This window comes from Lissotriton helveticus, chromosome 1_1 (genome assembly GCF_964261635.1).
Source record: "Lissotriton helveticus chromosome 1_1, aLisHel1.1, whole genome shotgun sequence".
NCBI lineage: Eukaryota > Metazoa > Chordata > Amphibia > Caudata > Salamandridae > Lissotriton > Lissotriton helveticus.
Genome location: NC_136057.1, coordinates 359,814,039 through 359,828,960, shown reverse-complemented (window position 1 = coordinate 359,828,960; position 14,922 = coordinate 359,814,039). Strand labels below are relative to the sequence as shown.

At 47.3% G+C, this 14,922-nt stretch overlaps 1 protein-coding gene across 8 annotated transcripts in view; it reads left to right on the top strand.

Annotated features, from left to right (window-relative positions):
* LOC144808497 (adenosine deaminase 2-like) overlaps window positions 1-14,922 on the top strand; it is a 405,785-nt gene that overhangs the window by 333,703 nt on the left and 57,160 nt on the right. For all 8 annotated transcript variants that reach the window (XM_078673640.1, XM_078673641.1, XM_078673637.1 and 5 more), the window contains one exon: window positions 2,397-2,505. In XM_078673640.1, coding sequence (XP_078529766.1) covers window positions 2,397-2,505 — 109 coding nt within the window. The remainder of the gene's footprint in view (window positions 1-2,396; window positions 2,506-14,922) is intronic.

Below are 14,922 nucleotides of genomic sequence, written 5' to 3'. Positions count from 1 at the left end.
CCTGTAAATCTCTTTTCTTGAAAGGACTGGTTCTTCAGTTAGGGTCACAGTAGCCAAGAGGCAGATCTTAAGGACTGCTTCTGTGCTTGAGCTGATACAGTGCTATGACCAGCCCATTGTGTGACTTCTGCAGCAGTGCCTGCACCTTCCTATGACTGCTGTGGTACCTGCATCTTGCAATCAACTTTCTCCCTAGTAGGCAGGTCAGTTGTACTGTTATCCACAGATTGATACCACACATTACTGCAGATATATCCAGATATTAGCTGAAGAATTACATACAATGTAATATACGGTGGTACGTCATCTATGTTTATCACTGGTATGTATATGTTTTCTAGTGATGATAGGCATCCTTTGTCTTGAAAAAGGTTCTTCAAAGCAGAAGTGCAGTAATTCTCACTGACTCCCATTATGTGTATTAAAAAGAGATTACCGATATTCTGCAGTACTCATCCTTTCCCAGTTTGTTCTGGGAATTGATTGGAATGGATATTTGCCAGACCCTGTATACAGCCCTCTGTGGAAAGCCAAATCTCTGCTGCATACATCCCCTGCAGCACACAGCCTGTGGCTCTGCCGATACATTGTGTTCCTTGCTTCTCGGGTTCTCTTTGCCTTACATCTTCTCTTGATTTTTTATTTAACTCTTTGTGAAACTTGAGTCATATGTGACTCTTGATTTTTCAAAAAATGGCACAAAATTCACTTTACATGGCCACATGCATGATTGCAATATTGTTTTGAATCCAAGTTGAGGGCTATTATACGCATTTTTTTCTTGCTGTAGTACTTGAGTTTTCCACACCTCTGGACTCCCTCAGCACGTCCCTGAGGTTGGACTCTTCTGTGAGTGGTCCCCATGGCTGTGGAAACTTCTATCCCACAGCTTAAAATTCATGAATTGGTTCCAACTCATGACATTCAAGATTATGGAAACACATTTTTCAGGGCCCTTCTCCAGTCAATCACAGTTCTCAAAAACCTCATAATGTGATTGACAGGAGTTGTGAGTCATGACTCGTGATTTTAATTAACAGAGATATACAAAAGTATTAAACTTTTTAAGCCTGCTGGACCACTTTTTAAATGCTAATATCTGGAAAATTGCGGAACAGATTTACCTCAAAATGACAAAAGCACACTTTCTGAGTAAAGTTTTATTTTGATTCCAAGTTTGTTGTAAATCCACTCTGCAGTTCAGGGTGTAGGAGTGAGCAAAATGTCCTATGTGAAACTAAGGGCCAGATGTAGGTAGGCTTTTACCGGTCGGTAACGGCCGAAATCGGCCGTTACCGACCGGTAATAGCCTTTTCCTATGTAGGTGGTATATTTACCGATTCGGTAAATAACGAATCGGTATTTACCGATTCGGTATTTACCGAATCATCATTTACTGATTCGGTATTTACTGAATCGGTAAAGGAAGCACTTTAAAGAGTGCTTTTATGCTTTAAGGATTCATTATTTACCACCAACTATTGGTTGGTGGTAAATAAGGAATTCCTGTGTAAATGCAAATGTGCGCATTTACACCTTTGCCATGTGACAGACATACATGCCCTTGTGGTGTGCCACATGTGCACACCAGCACTATTCAGGGGTGCAACAGGGTGTCAAAGTGAAACCCTGCCACCCTTGACAATTTCCCTATTTTACCGAATCGGTATTTACCGATTCCGTAATTGACATTCATTCCTATGGGCCTCCAGGCCCATAGGAATGAATGGCAATTACCGAATCTTAACGATTCGGTAATTTTTACCGAATAATTACCTACATAGGATTTACGGATTCTAAAATACAGAATCGGTAAAATTCGGTATTTTAGAATCGGTAAAACCTATTTACCTACATCTAGCCCTAAATTGGGAAAACATAACTTTTTCCACCCCAATCCCATTTAACTTATTTTACCCAAAATGGATTTTTACGAAACTTGGCATGATGACCCTTAGTTGACTACACTAAGTGAATGCCAACTTTCATGCAAATCTGTCCACATTGTCAAAGATATAAATACATCAAAAAATGCCGTTTGAAGGGAAAGTGCAACTGAACCATAGCTACACAGTGCCTAGAGACACTTTGTTATACTATATCTCTAAAAATCCTATAAATTACTGACATATAAAGTAATGCTTCGTCTTTCATCTTTGTGGAGGAAAGGAGATTTTCAAACCGTCAATCCTGTTTGCAGTGTATTTGAATAAAAGTCACTATAAGATAATGAGATCTGGTGTCCCCGTGTTAGCCTTTGGAGCTGCACATCTCCTGTTCATCCGGCTTCTGCTTCACTTCAGATTGTGGTTCGCCGTGTGGTGTGCTCTTGGAATGTATAGTCGCAGATAATGTGCTGTTTGAAGTGTACATAATGATGCTCCCATTCTTCACAGGTCGGCGAGGAAAACAAGGGACACCCTCTGTGGTACTTTAAGGATGCTCTTCAAATACCTGCCTCCCAAGGAGCAGACCTGCCTTACTTCTTCCATGCTGGTGAGACTAGTAAGTATTGGGGCGCCGTGCAACCTTTCACTCGTAGTGCACATTATCATGAAGCACCAGAGAAGAAGCATATGCATTGTTCCACCTGGTGGTCAGAAAACATTTACGTCGACATCTTTATCTCTAGTATGAAACATGCCTAACCTGGTCTTTTTATTTTGTTAGCTTATGTGAAATGAGTTGCTAGTCTCATTCAAGTTCTGCAATTGAATAGTTACCACTGGTACTATACCAGTCATGTACACTCTTCCTAGAAATGGTTTGCAATATGGGTCTCTTTACTTTTTAGGAACATACTTTGATTAACAGAGAGCCCCTCGTCCCCATAACAGACTCAAGTCTGATTAAAGGACGTGGTACTGGTAACCGTAGGAGATAATATTTTGCCCATTACTGGAAGAGGTTAACCAATTAGGTTTATCTATCTACATTTATATGTATTTGTGTCCTTTTGGCACTCTCAATCTTGATGTGTCCCTAATTTTGGTGAGTGGTGAAGCCAGCAATGCTCTTGGTGCTCTTACGGCTGGTGATCATCAAAGCCAGCAGTGACATTGGTGCACCTAGTGGAGGTACGTGGTGAGATCAATGTGGGAATGCATAGAGGTGAGACTGAATGATTTCTTTCTCTGCATGGCACCACCTTCTTGTTGGATTTAGAGTTCTTCTTATTTAATCCTACGTAATACCTCTGGTAAATCTCTGTTACACTTTGGTCTATCGTTACACCCTGAGGACTTTGGTCTATCGTTACACCCTGAGGATAATGGCACATTGTTTTTGTCACTAGTTCTAAGAGTCGAGATTGTGATGCTAAATGTCCGATTGCTTTGAAAACTAGATTCCTTATAGTGATCATAGGTTTTATGGGAAGGCTGTTATGTGGACCCAAATTTGATTCAGGAGTTGTAGTGGCTTATGTTAGAAACTCAGAGTTGGTAGGTTATAAACCTCCAATAAATGGGGAGACTACACTACCATCAGGAGGCACTGCATGTGCTATCTTCTCTCAAACTGTCAAAAGGTCTTGTGAGTAAATGAGCTCACTATCGTAAAGCGGATTCCATAAATGTAGGGTAATTGAACCTTGACCTCCCTCCAGAGGAAAAGTTTCCTTCTCTTACTTATAGGCGAACAGGTTGAGGCAACGAAGTTCAGTTCCCCATGAAGTCCTTCATATGATCTCTGGTCACCCCAGTCTAAGACTAAATATTTCAAACCCCACAGTCTGTCGGTCAAGAGGAGTTTGTTCCAAAAGAGGGCCCTTTAACAATATGTCCTCAGCCCACCAATAAATGCTGAACATAGGATTCCCATCACATGGGAGAGTTCCTAATCAATAGCCTGTGTTACCAATGAGGTCAAAAGATGCCCATCATACTTCAGGAGCTCAAGAACTGGACAAAAAGGTCTTGATCATGAAAGATGTCAATCCATCCTTGATGCATAGAGGGAAGAAAGCAACAAGTCATGGCTTCAACGCAATGATGTCATGTTACTGTAAAATGTGGGCGCAGAAGCATGCGATTTTCTTATTTGTTTTCCTTTGACAGGGAAGAAGAGCATCTATGCAGATGTCCTTAGCAGAAAACACTCAGGGCTTAGGTAATCGAGAGGTTAACTCCTCTATTATGGAGGGCATCATTAGCATATAGAGCCTTGCATTTAAACAGTTAGCAGCCAAGAATGATACAGAGTGTGTCTCAAAGTGCAGAGGGGATGAGACTCGTTCCAAACTCTGGGCTGGCACAGTCTGATGGAGGTTAGTGGAGTAAGAAGCCAGATTTATATATTCTCGCTTTTGTTTCATATGGAAATTTGGGTAATCTGAAACACACACACATATATTAAGTTGTTGACCAAGCATGTGGCACAGATAGGAGGACTCATGGTTCAAATTGTATTTACTTTAATGAATCCTGCCATAATCTGGTGTTGGCTTTAAGTCTTTCTCTGTACCATATTTTCAGTTTTTCAGCTACATATGTATTCAGCTGGACAAAATCTGGTGGTTCATTTGATATTCTGTTTATTTAAAACAGACTCAGTTTCCCAGCTCATGATGTTTCATGCTCTGACTCCTTTTCGATCAGAGGGGATCTTTCAAGGCACTGCATCTCAAATATACATATATTTATGGACTAGAACAAAGCTTCTAATGTCCAGCAGTATACCATAGCATTTGTCCTGCAGTCACATCGTTGAAACAAACTATTTCTGCCACACCCTAAGTGTGAGATATAGAAGTACTGCAGGTTACTATTCAGGTGTCTACATTGTGAAATGGCCTTTAAATTTAGACATACCACAACTTTTTCCTACTGGTCTTTGGTCAGGCTTGAAGACAATTCTGTCTGCAGAATTTTGTATTCAGTTTAGAATGTTCTTTAATAATATTTCCTCTCTGCTTTTTTTCCTCACCTAGAGAGGACTGATTTTGTGTCACACGCACATTATACAAGAAACATAACCATGCAGGTTCCCTCACTGGTTCATGGCACATTGGTTCACACATCTCCATATTGTCCTGGATCCCACAGTACAAGTCTTGTTGGGTCAGTATCTTTTGGAAATAATGCCATCATCAGATATGATGAGGGTGGGTCTACAATCGTCCACCATGAAAATGTATTATGATGATTATTTTTACAATCTTTTATCTTTTTGGTGTTTGGGCAAACAATTAACATCTTTGTTGGAAGTCGTTATTGTGAACACAGGCACCTGATCCCAGTTGTTCACTGCTGTGATGCCACTGAAGTGAAGTGAACTTTTTAGGTCTCGCCTATTCTATCCCACAGGGATAAATAGGCGAGATTATAGTAAGCGGAAAAGAACATTCTCCAGTATTAGGGGTGTCTTTCATAGATTCACATGCCTGAATCATTCCCCGTCGTCTGAGTGGGAGTCCCACGGTACATAAAAAAGCAATAATATGCCATAAATATGTAGTAAATCCCAATAAAAACAAACCAGGAAGTAAAGTAGCCAAAGCTACAGTATGAAAAACTTCCACATCTATGACTATCCTAGTCATTTTGTATAGTCCAAACTACAGCCAATCAGGCGCCAGCACCCACCAGAATGTTCTCCCCAGAGGCTCAGGCTCTCAGATTTTCTACCGCACGTCGTGTGAAGGGAGTCTCCCTGAGCTCTGCTCAACTTTTTCAACTTATCTTCCTTTTGGATCATTTCTTCAAGAATGTCTTCAAAGAAGTCTCTGTTTAGAGCCTGTGAATCTTGTGGTAAGCTCTGCCTTTTTAAAGAGGACCCCCACAAGAAATGTATTTATTGTCTCTATCCAGATCACCAAGTCAAGGACTGTAAGATCTGCAGAACCTTTCCTCAAAAGACTCTCAGAGACAGAGAGGGTTGGTTGCTTTTGTGGCTACAAAGGCTTAAGGATTCTGATAATCCTGTGTCTGAGGTTGGCAGTATTGCCTCTGGTTCCACTTCAGAGTCTAGAAAAAGGCCTGCATCTGAGGTATTGCCATCTCCTGGGACTAAGGTTGTTAAGAAACATCAACCTTCTAAGGGTTCTGACAAGCCTTCCACTTCTAAGGCTGCCCCCACAGGCAAGGGCTTGGAGGTTTCTCCTGTACCTCAAAAACGGTCCACCAAGAGTTTGCCTCAGACAACTGACAAGGTTTGACCTCAGGAAACTTCATTATCGTCGACGACGCCTTCTTCTGTCTTCTCGTCGACGAAGACCTCCGTCGACGCATCATCCGCGTCGACGATGACCTTCTCATCTCCTAAACCAACTATGGTTATGACGACGACAGCTTCTTCACCTACCATGGTCTATGTAACCGTAAGACCTCTCTCGTCGACGACGGCCATCGTCGACACCTCGTCGTCGGCTCTTCTGAAAGCTCTACCGTCGACGAAGAAGATGCCTTCGACGGTTTCGTCGGCAAGCTCCATTCCGCCGACAAAGTTACCACCGTCGACGAAGACGTCGACGAAGGTTCTACCGTCAACGACGAACATTCCGTCGACGAAGCCCAATCCGTCGACTAAGCCCAATCCGTCGACGAAGCCCATTCCGTTGACGAAGTCCATTCCGTCGACGAAGTCCATTCCGTCGACGAAGTCCATCCTGTCGTCGAAGTCCATCCCGTCGACGAAGTCCATCCCGTCGACGAAGTCCATCCCGTCGACGAAGTCCGTCCCGTCGACGAAGTCCGTCCCGTCGACGAAGTCCGTCCCGTCGACGATACCGTTGACGGAGCCTTTGACGTCTGCTACTGAAGCAGCGGAAAACACACCGTCGACGCCGCAATTGTCATCTTGCACTGCGTTGCAGGTATGGTCACCGTCTACGGTGTTCTTTACACCAAAGCCATCATCGCAGGTGCCTGACCAACTTTTAGACTCGGACAGTGAGGATGACGTGGTTCATACATTCGGAGCGGCCACTAGTCCTTCTGAGCTGAATATCAAGTTGCAAGAAGAGGAACAGGAGGATGAACAACCACCTGTACAGATGGCGCCCCAGATGGACAGTGTACCTGTCGCGCAAGTACCAGTTGCTTTACTGACCAACCTACAATACATGTTGGACGATTATTATAGAAGGTTTCCACCTTCTGAAGCTACAGGCTCAGTGCCTGCTACTCTGGACTCTGAAGTACCGGTGCCAGTTTTACAACCAACGAATCCTGCTTCACCTACTCCGCAGTCTCAGGTGGAGGAAGTAGATCCTCAGTCTTCGGAGGAGGAGGAGCAAATAGAAGAAGAAGAGGTACAGGATGAGTCGGAGTGGGATGAATATCAGGTTCAAACATCTTCCCCTTCGCATCAAGCCAGTCTCAATTTCACCACCAGTGGACGTGGTTAGCTTCCACCTTTTAATGGAACGTGCAACTAAACGTTTTCGCATCGATATGGAGCATAAGGAACAAGACTTTTCCTATATGACTTTAAGGATCAGCCCAGGAAACAGATTAAGTCTATACCCATCATTGACTTTATTTGGCAGGAGGGTATAAAAGTCATGGCAACCCCGGCATCCATTCCTCCAGTCCTGCCACGTTTGGAAAAGAAGTACAGAGCACCGGACAAATCTCCTGCGTGCCTTATCGGACAGCCGAAGCTTGACTCTGTGATTGTCCAGGCAGCTCAAAAGAGGGCTCGGAACCCTTCTTTTCCGCTTACAGCCCCGCCAGACAGAGATGACAAACGCCTCGATTCGATAGGGAAACGTGTCTCCACTATGGCGGCTACGACAGTTCGAGCGGCAAATTCGTTGGCCATCTTAGGAAGGTATGACCGACAGATGTGATCAGACATTGCACCATTCATTGACCTCCTCCCTGAACCTTCTAAGGCTGAAGCGCTCAAGATACTGCAAGAAGGCCAAAGAATCTGAAGAGATTATTGATTCAGCAGTGGATGTAGCCTCAACGGGCTTTCGACAGCTAGCGGGGGCTGCGGTTCTTCGTAGACAGGGTTGGCTACGTTCTACTTCCTTTAGACAAGAAGTCCAAAGTAAGGTGCTGGACATGCCATATGATGGGGAATATCTGTTTGGCCCTCAGGTGGAGGACGCCTTACAGACAATAAAGAAGGATACAGAAACAGCAAAATCCTTAGGCACCCTCCAATTCCGCAAGCCGCCCTTTCGAGGAGCGAGAGGACGAGGATCGTCCTCCAACAGAAGTGGATATAACCAACAATCCTCTTACAGACAAAACAATCAACGATACCACGCTATCAATCTTACGGCCAGAGAAAGCCTGCTTATGCCCAGAACAGGGGAAAACCGAATTACCGCGGAAAAGATAAGCGCCAATGAGACTTTTCACCTGCCACCACCACTGCCCTGCTCTCAAGAAAGGACTGGAGGGCGAATATCAAAATTTTACTCAAATTGGCAGTCAATAACATCAGACAAATGGGTCCTGGATATTGTGGCCAGGGGTCATGCCCTAGAATTCGAGAAATTTCCTCCAAATGTTTCCCCGAAAGGACCACCTCCAGCTCACCTGAAGGAGCTATTTGCCTAAATCAGATTGATGATGCAAAAAGGAGCGATCGAGAGCGTACCTCAGAAGATGAGGGGAATGGGGTTTTACTCCAGATTTTTTCTAATAAGGAAGAAAAACCGAGAGTGGCGCCCGATTCTAGATCTTCGCGCTCTAAACCAGTACTTAAGGAAATTAACTTTCAGGATGTTATCGCTTCAGGAGATATTACATCTTTTGGCAGCGGGAGATTACATGGTCACCTTAGATCTCCAAGATGCATATTTCCATATTCCCATTCTACCTCGCCACAGAAAATTCCTGCGCTTCAGGGTGGCTGGCAGGGATTACCAATTCAAAGCGCCAAGAGTTTTTACCAAGGTTCTGGCTCCAGTAGCGGCGCACCTCCGGCTGGAGGGAATCCAAATTTTCCCATACTTAGACGACTGCCTTATAAAGGCCAATTCTCGAGAAGTCGTGCAATCTCATCTACAACAGTGTCTACACCTGTTCCAATCTCTGGGCCTTTCCATCAATCTCGAAAAATCCCAATTGAGACCTTCTCAAAGACAAGCTTTCTTGGGAGCAACATTGGACACCCAGAAACTACAAGCTTTTGTCTAGGAGGAGAGACAAATGAAGATCAAAAACATGGCGCAGAATCTGTTATCAAAAAGGTCAGTTTCTGTTCGGCTATACAAGTCTTTTCTGGGGATGGTATCTTCTTGCATCCCATTACTACCAAACTGTCGCCTCAGAATGAGACCTCTCCAGGAAGAGCTAAACCTGCAGTGGTTACAGGTCTCCGGAACGTTCGAAGATCTTATCAGGATCACACCGCTCATGCAAAACTCTCTACGCTGGTGGACACAAAAACGACATCTCCAGCAGGGGTGTGCATTTCTTCAAGAGGCACCAAGCCTCACCATCACTACGGATGCGTCTCTCGAGGGCTGGGGAGCGCATCTTCAGGGTCTCACAATCAGCGGCAAGTGGACTGCTCCACAAAAGCGATGGCACATCAACCGTCTGGAGCTGAGAGCCATATTTCTAGCACTCAAGGCGTTTCATGCACTCATTCAGGATGCCAATGTGTTGATAAGAACAGACAACACAACAAGCATGCATTACGTCAACAAGCAGGGAGGAACACGATCTCATCTCCTATCCCAGGAAGCCCAAGACTTATGTTATGTTATGTTATGCATTTTTATTAGGCGCACAGATGCTCCAGCCAAGGAGCGTCCTGGCGCCCGACAAGGCAGCTGCACAACACAACGAAACAATAATCAAACACAATTAAACTAAGGGAATAAAAAGGTTTTCACCGCCCGGCGAAAAGAAAGCAGATCCCCAAGGGCACGAATCGCCGGGGGAAGGGAGTTCCAAAGCACCGCTGCCCGAACTGTAAAGGAGCGCCCACCAGCTCTACTCCGCTTAAAGCGCGGGACAACAGCCAGTTCTAGATCAGCAGATCTTAAAGCTCGGGCTGGAATGTAATGGGCCAAAAGTGTCGACAGAATCACAGCTGGAGACCCCTTCAGAATCTTGTATGCGACACAGAGGACCTTAAACTGGATCCGCTGGGCCACCGGGAGCCAGTGCAATGAGCGCAGAGTACTGGAAGTGGAGCAAGATCTAGGTAATCCTACCACCGATCTTGCTGCAGCGTTCTGGATCCGTTGCAGACGTCCAATCTCAGCCTGGTTCAAACCTACCAACAGGGAGCTCGCATAATCCAGCCTAGAGATGACGGTGGCTTGGATCATGAGCTGCCTCGTGGAGGCGTCAAAGAACTTGAGCACTGGACGGAGCCCGCGCAGAATACCAAAACAGCAGGCCGCCGTACGCTTGGTATGGCAAGCAAACGTAAGGGACGGGTCCAGCCAGACCCTGAGGTTTTTAAGCTCGGCAACTGGGATGGGAATCGGACCCAGATCCCCTGGCCACCATCTCTCTCCCCAGCGTTCCGGTTGTTTGCCAAAAATCATGACCTCGGTCTTACTAGCGTTCAACTGGAGACAGTTGGACGTCATCCAGCTGGCGACCGCCCGCAGTCCTTGCTGGAACCTGGGGGCATCAACATCGGCATCCCCGCTGATCGTAACCGCCAGCTGGGTGTCATCGGCGTATGACACCATTGTCATACCCCATTGCCTGACAACCTCAGCTAGCGGCCTTACGTATAGATTGAACAACGTAGGACTCAGCGAGGAGCCTTGAGGAACCCCCAGGTCCAAAGGATGGTATTTGGACTGGTACGGCGGGATGGTCAAGCTAAAGGCCCGATTGGCTAAAAAAGACCGGAACCACTGGAGAGCGATGCCGGTGACACCGACTTCCTCTAAGCGCCGCAGAAGGATCGGGTGCGATACGGTGTCAAAGGCGGCGCTCAGATCTAATAGCACCAGCGCCGCCGTTTGACCCGCATCGAGCACGGAGCGAAGATGCTCCACCATATACAGCAGAGCCGTCTCCGTGCTGTGACCGGCCCTAAATCCATTCTGCGTCACATCGAGGACGTCAGCATGAAGTAGATGTTCCGAGAGGACCGCGTTGACATGCGCCTCAGTCACCTTAGCAGGCCATGGTAAGAGTGAGATTGGTCGATAACTCTCAGGCTTGCTGCCATCCAAATTAGGTTTCTTAAGGATAGGACGAACCACAGCTTGTTTCCACTTTAATGGGACTACGCCGGAAGTGAGCGACGTATTGATCAACGAGCATAACGGTGAGGTGTCATGTACCGCTAAGTCTTTAAACACCGATGAGCAAAGCGGATCCACAGGGGACCCCGACTTCACTTGGTGAGCCAATTTATCGAGGCTTTCCGGTGTTAAAGTGGGAAAGGAATACAACCCCTCAGATGTTAATGGCTTAAGAGGTGGATTAGCCGAGGGAGTCGTCAACGGGAAGGCCCGATAAATGGCGTTGACCTTTTCCAGGAAGAAACCAGCTAGTTTTTCACAGTGCTCAACAGAGCTCTGGTGGCTCGTCGTAACCTTTTTAGCCGTGAGATCTTTCAGCACCATGAAGATAGCTTTAGACGGGTTAGAACTCGTCCTGAATTGTGCGGCATAAAAGGCGGCGCGGGTTCTGCACACTGCCCGGTGATATAATTTCACCGTAGACAGGTACAAGATTTTCTTCCCACTATCATAGAATTTGCGCCAGGCCCGCTCTGCACGCCTACAGGAAACCTTCAATGCCCGCAGCGAGTCATCATACCAAGGGCTGGATTTACCAGTCCCCACTTTACAGCATACAATTGGGATGAGGGTGTCTAAGGCCCTGGTGACCCAGTTACAAAACCTATCATAGACCTGATCAGCTGACCCGATGGTGTCAAATGGGTCGGCTGATAAAAGATGGAAAAATTCATCCAGCTTTAGCTTGTTCCAACGTCGTCTCGGGATGGAACACACCACTGACTTGGGTTGTATAGCCGGTGTCGGGCAGAGGATCTGTGTCAAATAATGATCAGTCCATGCCAATGGTGTATAGCTGGAAATGCAGGCTTCCGAAAGGTTGGTGAAAAGCGGATCGAGGATATGGCCCCCTGAATGGGTGGGCTGTAACACCAGCTGAATCAGCTGGAGCGCCTCAAGATCTGCCAAGAAACTGGACACCGTAGGGCTAGCTAGATTATCAAAGTGCATATTTAAATCCCCTATGATGGAGAAGTTAGAACACCCTGCAGCCAGTACACTAATGGCATCTGGTAGCGCCGCTCTAAAAGCTACTTCACTCCCTGGGGGCCGATAGATCAGAAGCCCCGACAGGGTGAAATTAGGCGTAATGGCTACCTTAAACATTGCGCTCTCACAGCCCGAAATTCTTTGACCCTGTCAGGTACAAGAATAACAGGACTTAACTGCAAGAGCTATCCCTCCACCTCTGGAAGCTCGGTTAAGGGTGAATACCGAATATTCAGGCGGAAAGGCCAAGTTGACAACGGCCGTATCGGCATCCTGCAGCCAGGTCTCGGTCAGGAAAAATAGGTCTGGAGAGTCATCGCCTAGCAGGTCAAAAATGTCTAGATGATGCTTGACAAGCGACCTAGCGTTTAGATTCCAAATGCTGATAGAGGGCTGTGAACTAACAGCCACAGTGCTGCCATCCCTACAGCCCCTACTTAAGGGGGCGGGAAGAGTGAAACATCCAAACCCACACGTAAAAGGGATCAGCCCGAGGCGTGCCACAGACCCCCCGTGACTGATTGATGGCAACAAGACTATCTCTAGAGTAACACAGCATGATGGACAGGAAAACAGCCAGGAGCGAAGTCAGAGCCCAGCCACGTCCAGCGCGTCCTGTCGCGGACGGGCGCAGACGGGCAGGACTCTGGCACGACTCCGGCCACGCGAGGCCGCGCCCGCTGCGCGTTACCGCTGCGCTAAGCGGGGAGCTTTAAGTACCTGCCCCTCCGTAGCTCCTGCGCACTAGAGCGCTCGCCGGAAGTAGTCCCTGCCCACTCCACTACCACACCACTCCAAGATGGCGGCCAATCCAAAAACGGACCCCACCCCAGAACCGGACCCGCACAAGCGGCGGTGCTCTCACGATAATAGTGCAGGTAAGGGGGCACACAAACAGGGGAAGATATCCCAGATAGAATAAAATAATTCACAAGAAGTTTTAAAAAGCTTTCTAGTCAGCAGTAAAAAGCGCCAGTAACAAGCGCCAAGCGCACAGCAGCGTAGCGCAGCGCTACCTTGTCAGGGCGAGCTCCAGGGCGACTCGCCTTAAGTACCTGCCCCTCCGTAGCTCCTGCGCACTAGAGCGCTCGCCGGAAGTAGTCCCTGCCCACTCCACTACCACACCACTCCAAGATGGCGGCCAATCCAAAAACGGACCCCACCCCAGAACCGGACCCGCACAAGCGGCGGTGCTCTCACGATAATAGTGCAGGTAAGGGGGCACACAAACAGGGGAAGATATCCCAGATAGAATAAAATAATTCACAAGAAGTTTTAAAAAGCTTTCTAGTCAGCAGTAAAAAGCGCCAGTAACAAGCGCCAAGCGCACAGCAGCGTAGCGCAGCGCTACCTTGTCAGGGCGAGCTCCAGGGCGACTCGCCTTAAGTACCTGCCCCTCCGTAGCTCCTGCGCACTAGAGCGCTCGCCGGAAGTAGTCCCTGCCCACTCCACTACCACACCACTCCAAGATGGCGGCCAATCCAAAAACGGACCCCACCCCAGAACCGGACCCGCACAAGCGGCGGTGCTCTCACGATAATAGTGCAGGTAAGGGGGCACACAAACAGGGGAAGATATCCCAGATAGAATAAAATAATTCACAAGAAGTTTTAAAAAGCTTTCTAGTCAGCAGTAAAAAGCGCCAGTAACAAGCGCCAAGCGCACAGCAGCGTAGCGCAGCGCTACCTTGTCAGGGCGAGCTCCAGGGCGACTCGCCTTAAGTACCTGCCCCTCCGTAGCTCCTGCGCACTAGAGCGCTCGCCGGAAGTAGTCCCTGCCCACTCCACTACCACACCACTCCAAGATGGCGGCCAATCCAAAAACGGACCCCACCCCAGAACCGGACCCGCACAAGCGGCGGTGCTCTCACGATAATAGTGCAGGTAAGGGGGCACACAAACAGGGGAAGATATCCCAGATAGAATAAAATAAAATATGGGCATGGGCCTTAAAGCACAATGTAAATCTTCAAGCAGTGCATGTTCCAGGAACAGAGAATGTCTTGGCAGACGCACTCAGCAGGACGACAGTCTCCACTCACGAGTGGGAACTACATCAGCAGACAGTGGAACGCATCTTTCGCCTGTGGGGTCGTCCAGACCTAGATCTATTTGCGACAAAGACCAACAGCAAATGCCAATTCTTTGCAAGCTGGCATCCCCACAAAGATTCTCAGGGGAATGCGTTTTCAATAGATTGGTCTCTGACATATGCGTACGCTTTTCCACCGATTCCACTAGTCCCCAGGGTTCTGCGGAAAATGAAAAAGGAACCTTGCAGATTGATCCTGATTGCCCCCAGATGGCCGCGCCAGTATTGGTTTACAGAACTTCTTCTTCTGTCAGAGTGCAAACCGATTCAGTTGAATCCAATCCTGAACTTACTCAGCATGCAGAACGGTCAGGTCTATCATCCAGATCCGACATCACTGAGATTAGCGGCTTGGCGCCTGAGTACCGTGAGTTCGCCCACCTAAACATCCCGGAGGAATGCAAGGAGGTTCTGGCCAGGGCAAGGGCACCCGTTACCATAAAGACATACAGTCTAAAATGGAAGCGTTTCTGCATCTGGTGTCGCGCAAACGGGGTTCACCCTTTTTCAGCAACGCCGGAAGAGATTCTACCTTTCTTCCTACAATTAGCAAAATCAGGCCTGTCTCACGCAACCCTGAAAGTTTTCCTGGCGGCGATCTCAAGATATCGGCAGGATGGTACTAATTCCTTATACTCTGCGAGGATTATACAACAATT